The 10,138-nt window shown below is 42.4% G+C and overlaps 2 protein-coding genes across 4 annotated transcripts in view; both read right to left on the minus strand.

The window, feature by feature from the left end:
* gopc (golgi-associated PDZ and coiled-coil motif containing) overlaps positions 1-5,499 on the minus strand; it is a 13,950-nt gene extending 8,451 nt beyond the window's left edge. The window contains exons 1-2 of one of the 3 annotated variants that reach the window (XM_023400686.2): positions 4,820-5,499; positions 1,314-1,478 (exon numbers count right to left, since the gene is read on the minus strand). In XM_023400686.2, coding sequence (XP_023256454.2) covers positions 1,314-1,478; positions 4,820-5,080 — 426 coding nt within the window. In that variant the 5' untranslated portion in view covers positions 5,081-5,499. The remainder of the gene's footprint in view (positions 1-1,313; positions 1,479-4,819) is intronic. The other 2 variants (XM_087172455.1, XM_087172454.1) reach the window with 2 other exon arrangements.
* Positions 5,500-7,277: 1,778 nt separating this feature from the next.
* LOC111650776 (cilia- and flagella-associated protein 206-like) overlaps positions 7,278-10,138 on the minus strand; it is a gene marked incomplete at its 5' end in the record, with an annotated part of 7,820 nt that continues 4,959 nt past the window's right edge. Inside the window, 4 exons of the mRNA XM_023400687.1 lie at positions 7,278-7,288; positions 7,606-7,741; positions 8,979-9,174; positions 9,217-9,386. Coding sequence (XP_023256455.1) covers positions 7,278-7,288; positions 7,606-7,741; positions 8,979-9,174; positions 9,217-9,386 — 513 coding nt within the window. The remainder of the gene's footprint in view (positions 7,289-7,605; positions 7,742-8,978; positions 9,175-9,216; positions 9,387-10,138) is intronic.

A 10,138-nucleotide genomic window follows, 5' to 3' on the forward strand; every position in this document is an offset into this window, starting at 1 on the left:
TGCCTGAGTAATTTCCCCGTGCTGTTTTGAATTACGTTCATATGGAGTTATGCTTTCTAACATAAGGCAGGTTCTGCAAAATACCTGACGCTGTTAAGCATCTTTTTTTAAAGCCAAAATAGTTCCACACAACCGACGTACTGCTCCTCTTAGACACTAAAGTTTTTGCAGTGCCAGGTTCTGTCGAGCCTGAGGCCATTATACAACAGGTCGAAATGTAGCGTGCCAAGTTGTTGCTCCCTCTTTTAGCCGACTGCTCTACTCCCGCTTGCATGTCATGTGACCAGAGTGTAATCGCAGCCATTGAGGTTAGAAAATCGCGTTTTATCATATCGAGATATTATCACAAAAGCAATTAATCGTTCAGCCCTAGTGAAAATGAACATGTTCAATCGGGTGTTGTGTTTACGTCACTGCTGATCGGAGCAAGAACTGATAAATACCTGCGTCTAAAACAGAGTCATGTGACCCAGGTGTGAATGCTGATTGTTCCCTTTTCCACTGCCAACAAGAGCCTGATGTTAGTGGGTCTTGGCAGGTTTTTTGACCAGTGGTAAAGGGGCTTCAGTCAGTATTAAACTGCAGCCACATATCACACTGCTGCTCGACTCAGAGTGGAGGACCTTGCCAACAAACATCATCATCAACAAATATGACCAAATGAATGTCAACTCGGCCAACAGCCAGCTCTAGAAGAGTCCTGGTTCCAGTTCTTGTTCCCACTGTTTTCCTGGGAACAATCAGAGCTTTGTGACCTGATCTCTCACCACAGTTTGATCACAGAGGTCTACAGAGTTCACTGGACTTCATGGTCTTTGTCCTGACCTGCAGGTGAACTGCTGTGTGTCTTTCTAAACTCTGCCCAGTCGGTTCAGTTCACCACATTAAAGGATCTGAAGACTTTGATAAATGAGCGATTACAGATTTTGATTTTATAATTTTGCATGCAGGATTTCTAAAAACATGTTTTCACTCTGTCGTTTTGTGTTATTTAGTGTAGACTGATTTGTGCAGGAAGTGAAAGGGTGTGAAAACTTCCTGAAGCCACTTAAGTTCATGATTTTTGATCCTTACAATTACTCACAAAAACTCACACCAGCCTGATCAGATGTGACAGAGTCAACAATGTGCTTATATTTAGTTTAACTTTGTATTCCCTGGAGTGAACAGGTTAAGACACAGAACTGCAACACCCTCGGGTCAACTCCGACCGCGGACCTTTCTTTATGTCTCCCTGCCTCTCTGTATAAGTCCGTTGTCTCTGACAAATAAAGGCTAAATGCCAAAAAACAGCACTTCCTGCTCCCACCTACCAGTCTGCCCTTGATGGTGTCAGAGTCTTCAGCCTGGCCTTGCTTGGCATGAACCTGCAGCTGGAGAGCATGAAGCTGCAGGAGCTGGTCATGGACCTCCCTCTCCACCACTGCCCGCTCAGCCTTAGCCTCCGTCAGCTCAGAACGCAGGTCCACCAGCTGAGCCTGGAGGGGAGGGAAAGAGGTGTGGAAGGAGAGGGGGGATGAGGAGGGACAGCAGAGGTAGATATGTCAGGTCAGAGTCAACACTGTACTGGCCTCAGTCCCAGCATGACTTTCTTACACTGGGAGACAACCTGTCTTAAAAGGTGCTCTGAGTGGTCTTGTAAACAAACATCCAGTGTTACTGAGCAGAATACTGTCTCCTTCATCTTTAACAAATATGTTGAATGCATTTCCTTCCTCATCAAAGAACTTCCAAGCGTTTTCAATCCTGCGTTGTTTACATCCATGTTTACGAGCTATATAGTCTTCTTTCCTGTCTTTCTTGGCACTTATATCTTGGTGTGTTACTGCCACAGCCTGATCAGTGGAATAGTGTGGCACCACTGGTACAACTGTATCATGTCACAAGCATGTGCACAAGATAAGATAAGATAAGATAAGATAAAATAAGAAGCACTTCTAGAGGTTTAAAGCTCCACACTAAATTTAAAGTTCTAATCTGTAACTATTCCACAGTAATATGTGTAAAAACATCTAGACCTATGTTCTATATGATGTTGAGTTGTGTTATTACATTTTCCCAAATGTTTCCATCAATTCTCAAACCAGAGAAATCTGTGATTTTAATCATGGTAACGTGTCATTTGGTCTCCTGTCAGTGACATCATATCCTCTATGATCATGTGTCAGTGTTGTCTTTGTCTGACAGAAGCTCAACATTAGGGATCAACTGATTATTGGCGATTATTGGTATCATAATTTTTTAACTGATAACGCAAAAATAAATTACTCGCTGCAAGAAGGCAAAACAAAGACATTAACAGCAAACACGCTGCAAATACAGAAACAATGCAACAACAAAAACACACAAACCCACAAAACAAATGCAACAGAAAAAAGCGCTGCACATTCAGACAACACAACAGAAGAGCTCCAGGCCTTTAGGTGGAACACCTTGACCATAAGCTTGAGCTTCGCCCCGAGCGACCAGACCAGAGATACGCATTACGGGCAGCGCCAATGGTATAAAATGGGATACACTTCCTGTCTCCTAAGTAGGCGTGGTTGTGATTGCTTCTTCATGACAAAACATAACAACACAATACAACACTAGATACAGTATGAATTTTCTCATTTTGATCTGCTATCTTAATATCTGATAAATCCAGTACAAGATCATATCAGTCTAATAATACTCTGTTTCCCTCCAAAAACACTTAAATGATAATAATAGGAAGATATATACAAGTTTTATTTCAGTTTAAACTTTTAATTCATGGTTTCACATAAAAGTCCCTCTAAACTTCTGTGGTGGGAAAGCGACGTCAGCAGCGCTGCAGCAGTGAGACCAGAACCGACAGAGAGAAAAGAGATCTGTGTTTGATGTCAGAATGTTGGGGAGATATGCGGCTTTAGAAAAATGGATTCAATATTTATTTCTGTGACTGTGGGGGCGAAAGAATCTGTCATAATCTGTGATGTTGTTCTACTTCCCCCATTGGAATGAACAGACTCAGACCTGCTGCTGGTCTCCTAAAGGGGTGGGGAGGTGGAGAAACCCATGTGACACCTCTCCTCCTCCAACTGGCTCTGGTCTGGCCTTGCAGGTCGAAGCTCACTTAGAGCTCCTCCTAGAGGCCTGGAGCTCCTCCGTTGTGTTGTCTGGACATGCTACGCTTTTTTCTGCTGCATTAGTTAGTTTTGGAGGTTTGTGTGTTTTGGTTGTTGCAGCGTTTCTGTATTTGCAGCGTGTTTGCTGTTAATGTCTTTGTTTTGGCTTCCTGCAGCATGTTTTTCATTTGCAGCACGTTCCCGTGGTTGTATTTGTTTTGTATTTTCATCTATGTATTTGAATCTGCATCGTTTATGAATTTGCAGCGTGTTTCTCCTGTTGGAATTGTTGTGGGCCGTTGCAGCGTGTTTGCTCTTGTCGGCCACCATATATCAGGCCATAGACTTTCTTCCAATGAGGGTTATAAACAAAATTATTCTGTTAAGAAAAAAAATAACCAAAGGCGTTATTAGCTAGTTCAACAGAATCAGTCAATCTCTGATTTGCTCCTTAAGCAGCAGCATTTGTGACCAATCTTTGGCAGATGGCAAATCTGCAGCGGGGCTTCTAAATGTTCCAAATATCATTAGAGGAACTGCAGGTTTTGGCACTTGGTGTGCTGGCTTCATTTTTCAGCCTCGGAGGTTGAGGCTTGGGTTTGCACCAAACAGTATCTGAGGGGTAAATTCTTTCTTCTTTTACATGGACTACAATGTTGAAAGACTGAGCGCACAGGTGGAACAGTTTGTGATTAACCAGCCGCTGCAGGAAAATCAACCTCTCCAACCAATCGAACAGCCGCCCAGACGCTGGGCTAATTTAGGCGTTGACCTAGTAGGTGCTATACAGAACAACTACATATTGACTCTAACTGACTGTCTTACTTCACACCCATAGGCAACTTTCATAAATGAGATATCATCAGCCACAGCTTGGTTTGGATATTCTCTGGAGTTGAGGTCACTGATAGTCAGACCACCGGCCTGTAACCTATGAATAATTGAGTATTATTACATTTTGAAGAAGCCTTTCTATCTTAACCACCGCAGCTTTTACTGGTTTAGTCGCCCAGGAAATTCACAGACCGACTGCATCATCTCAGCCAATCAATGCGACTTGAGTCAGCGAGTGAGATACACACACAGACAACAGTTGGAACAATAAGTGGGGAAGTGGGACACAAGAGGGAAAGAAAGAAAGGTGTTAATGGAGGTGTTGAAGCTGATCAAGATGTGATGAGATGGTTGATTGTTCAGATGTGAAAAAGGGAAACTAAAGCTACATTTTTTATTTCATTTTTGGAAAGGAAACTCTTTATTTTAAGATGCACGTTTGTCAAAAGCTCTATAATCTACATGTATTATTGATCACAGCACTTATTTTCCTTGAAATGAGAAATAATTTAATTACTATTGGGGTCATTATTATTGTTTCTTATGTTTCTCTTTGAACTGAAAAAAGGAGTAATGATTTTTAATGTTTATTCTAACTGGTAAAGATGATGTGTAGTTGATTATCTCGCAATAACCGGAGTACGTGAGGAATGTGGGGGCGAGAGCGAGAAGTGGAATGATGAGATGAATAATAACGCTAGTTGAAAAACAGACTCTTTCTTTATTGGGCGACAGCGGCGGTGATGGTGAGCGTGGTGTGTGGCAGAGGAACATAGGTGACAGTAGGGACGTTAACGTCACGTCACCATCGGTCACTTCTCAGTTCTTCAGTCAGGAAAGTCTCCATGATATCTCTGTGGTGAACGTTAACCGTGCAGCCAACTACAGTTACTAACCTCTAGTTTATGGTTGAGTTGGAAAACCGTCTGGGTTTTGTGACACAGTTGAGCAAAACAGGAGCTGAGGCTGGTCATCTTCTGCCGACCCTCGTACGTAATGTCGACTTGATCTGGATCTATCTCTCCGAGCAGCAGATCCACGTCCACAAAGGCTTTGTCAAACTCTTTCTCCAGCACCTCTAGCCAGCGAAACATGGACATACCGGGGCCGAGGCCCGAGCTGTGGCCCGCCGGGGAGCATCCAGCCGAAGCGGACATGGCGAAATCACAGCAAAGCCCAAACGTTAGCGTTAGCTTACAAGCTAACTTTGATGGTGAGTAACGTTAATGGATCCCCCCTCTGCTGACCACTGGTGAAATAACAGTGGAAATAACGCTGAAACCCAATGACTACACTGCCTGTCGGGTTGGCGGAGAGGAGTGTGTCAAACTGCGTCTCTAATTCTGGTGAAAACACAGGCTGACCAGGAAGTCCCGCAACACACTCCCGACTATCTGAGGCGGCTACTACAGTCTGCCTGTGCGCAGGCAGAAGCAGTGGATAGCAGAGCCTCCTCTTCTTCTATCGTCATGGCTGGTGGTTCTGACGCTACTGGCTGAGTTATTGCCCCCCACAGGATGAACAACGACACTACACCACTCAGTCCATACACTCGAATTTAAATCATAGATATAAAGTGAGTCTGTAAAGTAAAGCTGGTGGTTCTCATGTTGGCCAAGCATAGTTTTAACTGTAAAACAGTCCAGTCATCAACATTAAACAACATGTCCCTGTCAGTGTTTTATTTACTACAATGTCTCAGGAGAACACATTCACATCAGTTGGACATTTTCCTACAATTTGTAAATATTTATTTAAACCGTGATGCTCCAGCAGCCCAACACTAATTAGCTACATGACTTTGGCCTACCACTCATTACCACTCCCTCTCAATGCGCTCTCTGAGATCAACTTTCCCAAAGAGCACATTAACATCTATTTCTGTCTTTAAAGCTGGTTTTGCAATACAATCCCCAGCATGCCCAGGGCTCAGGACAGCCTAACTTCACAGCCCAGAATTCCAACTATAAATGAAATGTTAAGGATCTCATTAAGAAGGTCAGGTTGAAGTTTGACAGAAGGGTTGAGTCGACATCTGGTTCTGGCATCAGCCAAAAAGAGAAAGATGACCAACACACTTGATCTGCTTCCTACTCTCTTTCTCAATCTACTGATTTTATCAAAAAAAATTTTTTTTTTTTTTACCAGATGATTCCCATGAGTCCCTTGAAAAAGACACTGAAAAAACGGGATTACAGCCCAGTGGTCCAATGCCATATCTCCCATTTCAACGAGCAAGGCAGGATTTTTAGGGATTTCTAAATGCTTCACGGCATGATCTCAAAGTCTTGGTTTGTACTGTATCTAATTAAGTCGTCTTAACAGCAGAGCCATAAACAAAACATTCATCATCAAATTACAGCTTTATTGTTGCTTAATAAATTAAATGCATGGTTTCCATCTCGGCTCCCTGACATCACAATTACATGCTAACAGAAAGTGGAGACCAAACACACTGTTAGTTACATCTCTTCCTCCTCCTTTCACCTTCTCTTTGACACCCCAAACGTGCAGTTAATGATGATGCGATATCACTGCCCCCTACTGGACATGTTATAAACTACATGAAGCAACAAGGACTAAAACATGCAGTAAACATCACACTTTTCAGTGGCACGTCAAAAGAAGAACCAGACTGTCAACAAAAGAAATTCAGCAATTAATTAATTATTGATATTTATTTGTATTTTATTGATCGATGCACAGAGATTAACATCACTGTTAATACGCCAGTGTTAGACAAGACTGCTGCCCCTTGGACAGATAAAACAACTAAATTTGTATTATTATTATCAATATATATTATTACTGACTTTATGTTTTATGTTGTTTTTCTTGTCCGAAGTGGCATCATTTGATGGGGATTTATACCCTTTTAATGTCCAGGGTCCTGTCTGGTTATATCTGATCATCTGTTCTCTGGTGATTTTGTCCCAGGACTCAAGGAATCACCACTTCAACATACAGCACCTTTACTCTGCATTACAAACCATTGAAGAGATAAGGCACTTTAAAAATCAGTTCCTGTTTTTCATAACATCAGACATAACTGTGTCTCTCTCTTCAAAGGGAAGAGTTCATTAAAGATGTCATTTTCCTGCGTCACTTTGAAAGTTTTCTTTTCAGTTTAACTGATTAGTGAAAGTAAATTTCTAACCACCAACAAAGTCGACACATGAACACAAAGTAAAACAAAATTGTTAGTGTTTGTAAGAGTGAACAGCAGCTGTCTGTGTGCTCTCCTGTCAGCCTCCTGTCCTCCTTCAGTTTGGCCTCTGTGAACTCCTGCTTCACCCTCTGCAGCAGCTCTGGACACAGCAGCACATCCAACGCCGTCATGGCCAGAGCCTTAGCTTAGATCATCCCTGTATTTAAAGCAGGGGACAAAACTTAGTCATAGAAAGGACCCACAACTAATATTTAGATAGCGAGGTGTGTTAGGGTGATGCAGCTGCTGCCTCCTTTGTTCCATAAAACTGGAACCTAGGACCTTCAAATAAGCTAAGCTGCCTTAACAAAGATTTGTAAACACACGATCATACTGTAACGTTGAAGCTGTCAGCTCGTGTGCTTGTGTGCGACTTTGCCCTCTTCTACATATTTCAGTCACCTCTTCATGTCTTCCTGCTCCCAGCACTGATATTGTCTGTGCATTGCAGAGACACAGAGGATGTACACATACCAGACTTATTACTGAGGACGTCTTCTTCTGTGGTGAAGTCCATCCCCAGAGCCTTTCCGTTTCTCTCATACAGTTCCTCGAGTGTAGCATTATGCAGCATGTTGTCAAATTTATTTCTTGCAAATTCTACTTGGACCTGAAAGGCAGACAGTGTGAGGTTGGCTTCTTAAAGCTACAGGGTTTTTATTAGGACTGTGTTATAAAACCTTTAAATATAAGCAGGTATTGTTTATTTCTACAGCTCAACTTAACTGGAATATGACAAATCTGAAAAACAAATGACCAAAAAAAATCTATGTTATTATCCTCTAAATCTGTCTGGCCCACACCCCAGCACGTAACAATACAGAGGCTGAATAATGCCTTCTCAGAGCATCTTCTATCTTAATGATAACCTTGACTCTTTCCTTTTAATTCTTCCTGTTGCTAACCAGCTATCAGTTTTGATGCTCCAGTTTTTGCCATGGATGTGATCTTTTACTGAACAATCAGACTGCGATAGCAAACAAGTGCATGGTCTGGCAGCAATGTGGTCCGGCTAGCGACAACATAAAAGTTCCTATCATTGGCTTATCACAGTGATAGACCTTAACAAGAGAGAAATGAAAGTGGGTGTGTGGAAATGAAAGGAGTTTTTCACATTTTTTAAATATTTTTAAAGATAATTTCACTTAAAGACATTATTTTATTCTAAAATGACAGCTTTTTAAAAAATTGTACTGTTTTGCAAATGATTCATTGGCCCACATGCAATATCTTTGTAGCCCACAGGTTGGGATCGAGCAACAACCTCTGAGGCTGGAAAATGAAGCCAATACTGATGTGATAAAACCTGCAGTTCCTCTAATGACCACTAGAGTCTGGCTCCAGCAGTGAGTCAATCCCCATAGACTCCCATGTTGTGCTCAAATGTCCAACTTTACAGCAGAATTAAACATGTTTACAGCCTGGTACAAAAACTGTTTTGGTCTCTAGAGCTAATTTCCTCCTTCATGACAACTGTTTATATAACTCACCTGTTCACATTTTATTAAGACTTAAAGTTATGGAGAATTCAGGGTGTGGCCTCTTTCAGTGATAGGTGGATCAAAGTTTCAGCTCCACACACACCCCTCCTCTTTGTCCATTTTTGGATTAGCTGGGTGTTAGGGGCGGAGTCAGACACTGCCAAGATGGCGACAGTAGAGCAGCTTGCTCTGAGCTTCAAATCTGCTCTTCAGAAACCTGTGGGTGACCTCACACAGGCTTTGTCCATCTTTATTTACAGTCTATGACCTTATAAGGTCACTTCATACAGCCAGTTTAGCTATCCTCCACTGAACCTGTGCTTGTGTTGACGCAGTGATGGCATTTAATCTGACATGCTTTCTTACCTCACAGCCAGTTGCCAAAGCAGCTGATCGAAAACACCTCTCAGCTTTAGCATTCAGGACAGGAAGCTCAGAGCGTGACGGGGTCCTCAGATAGTACTCCAGCTCAGTGTAGGCAGGAGTGATGTTTGGCTTCACTCCACCATGCTTTATGATACCTGCACAACACAACATGATTGAATCCCAGCTTTCCAAACTCCTGAGAGCAACACGAGAGCACAGAGGAGCATCAGCTATTCACCATGAACTCTCCAGTCCAGAGAGGTTGTTGTAGCACAACACCGCGGCATCCAGTGCATTGATTCCCTCCCAGGGATAGGCTGAGGCATGAGACGCCTTACCATGGTACTTTACAGTTACACTGGAGAACATGAGACAAACACACTTCAGTCTCTCTGGTTCTCTGCTTCTCTGGAGCATCACAAACACAACATAAGAAAACAGATAAATGAGAGGAAGCTAAATTTGTTTAGATGACTTTTACTGCGGGTCCAATGTCCTATACAGAGCTGCACAAGTTAAATATAGTTCATAACCCAATAATAAATGTTGCACTTTGGGAAAGAGATTGTTGCATTAAGGATCTTTTCCATTCTATCCTGGGACTGGGTCACAGACTGGGATACAGATTATCAGTCCTGCAGTGAAGAAGAAGTAAACATAACAAACAGAAAATTGGAACATAGTCATACAGGAAATGTGTGATGTAATTAAGCTTACTGATGCTCAGCCACACAGGGCAGGTATGTGGCATCCTCCTTTGATGGATGAGCCATAAACACCACATCCAGACCATCAAATGCTCCCCCCCCTTATATGTCCTGACTGAGGCTGTGCAGCTTTGCTCCGGCTTCATCTATAGATGAGCTCTGCTCCGTCACACATCTCGTTCCATTCACAAAAAAACTTTATTTACAACACAGTGATGGGTGGGTAGCACTGCTCACGTGAGGAAGTAATAATGTTCTATAATCATAGATTTGTACTCACACTGGCTGTATGTGTCCAGTTAAAGCCAGTGTACTGCAGAGTCTCTATCACGTTACAGTAAACTGCCCCAGCACAAGACCTAAATTTGTAACTAGGCTAGTTTCAAAATAGCAAACACACAACACTGCATACAAACAATGTGTGTCTGAGACATGCTAACGGAAGGAGAACCC

This window comes from Seriola lalandi, unplaced genomic scaffold (assembly GCF_002814215.2).
Source record: "Seriola lalandi dorsalis isolate HSWRI2012SDOR001 ecotype SW California unplaced genomic scaffold, Sedor1 jcf7180002052903, whole genome shotgun sequence".
NCBI classification, from domain to species: Eukaryota; Metazoa; Chordata; class Actinopteri; order Carangiformes; family Carangidae; genus Seriola; species Seriola lalandi.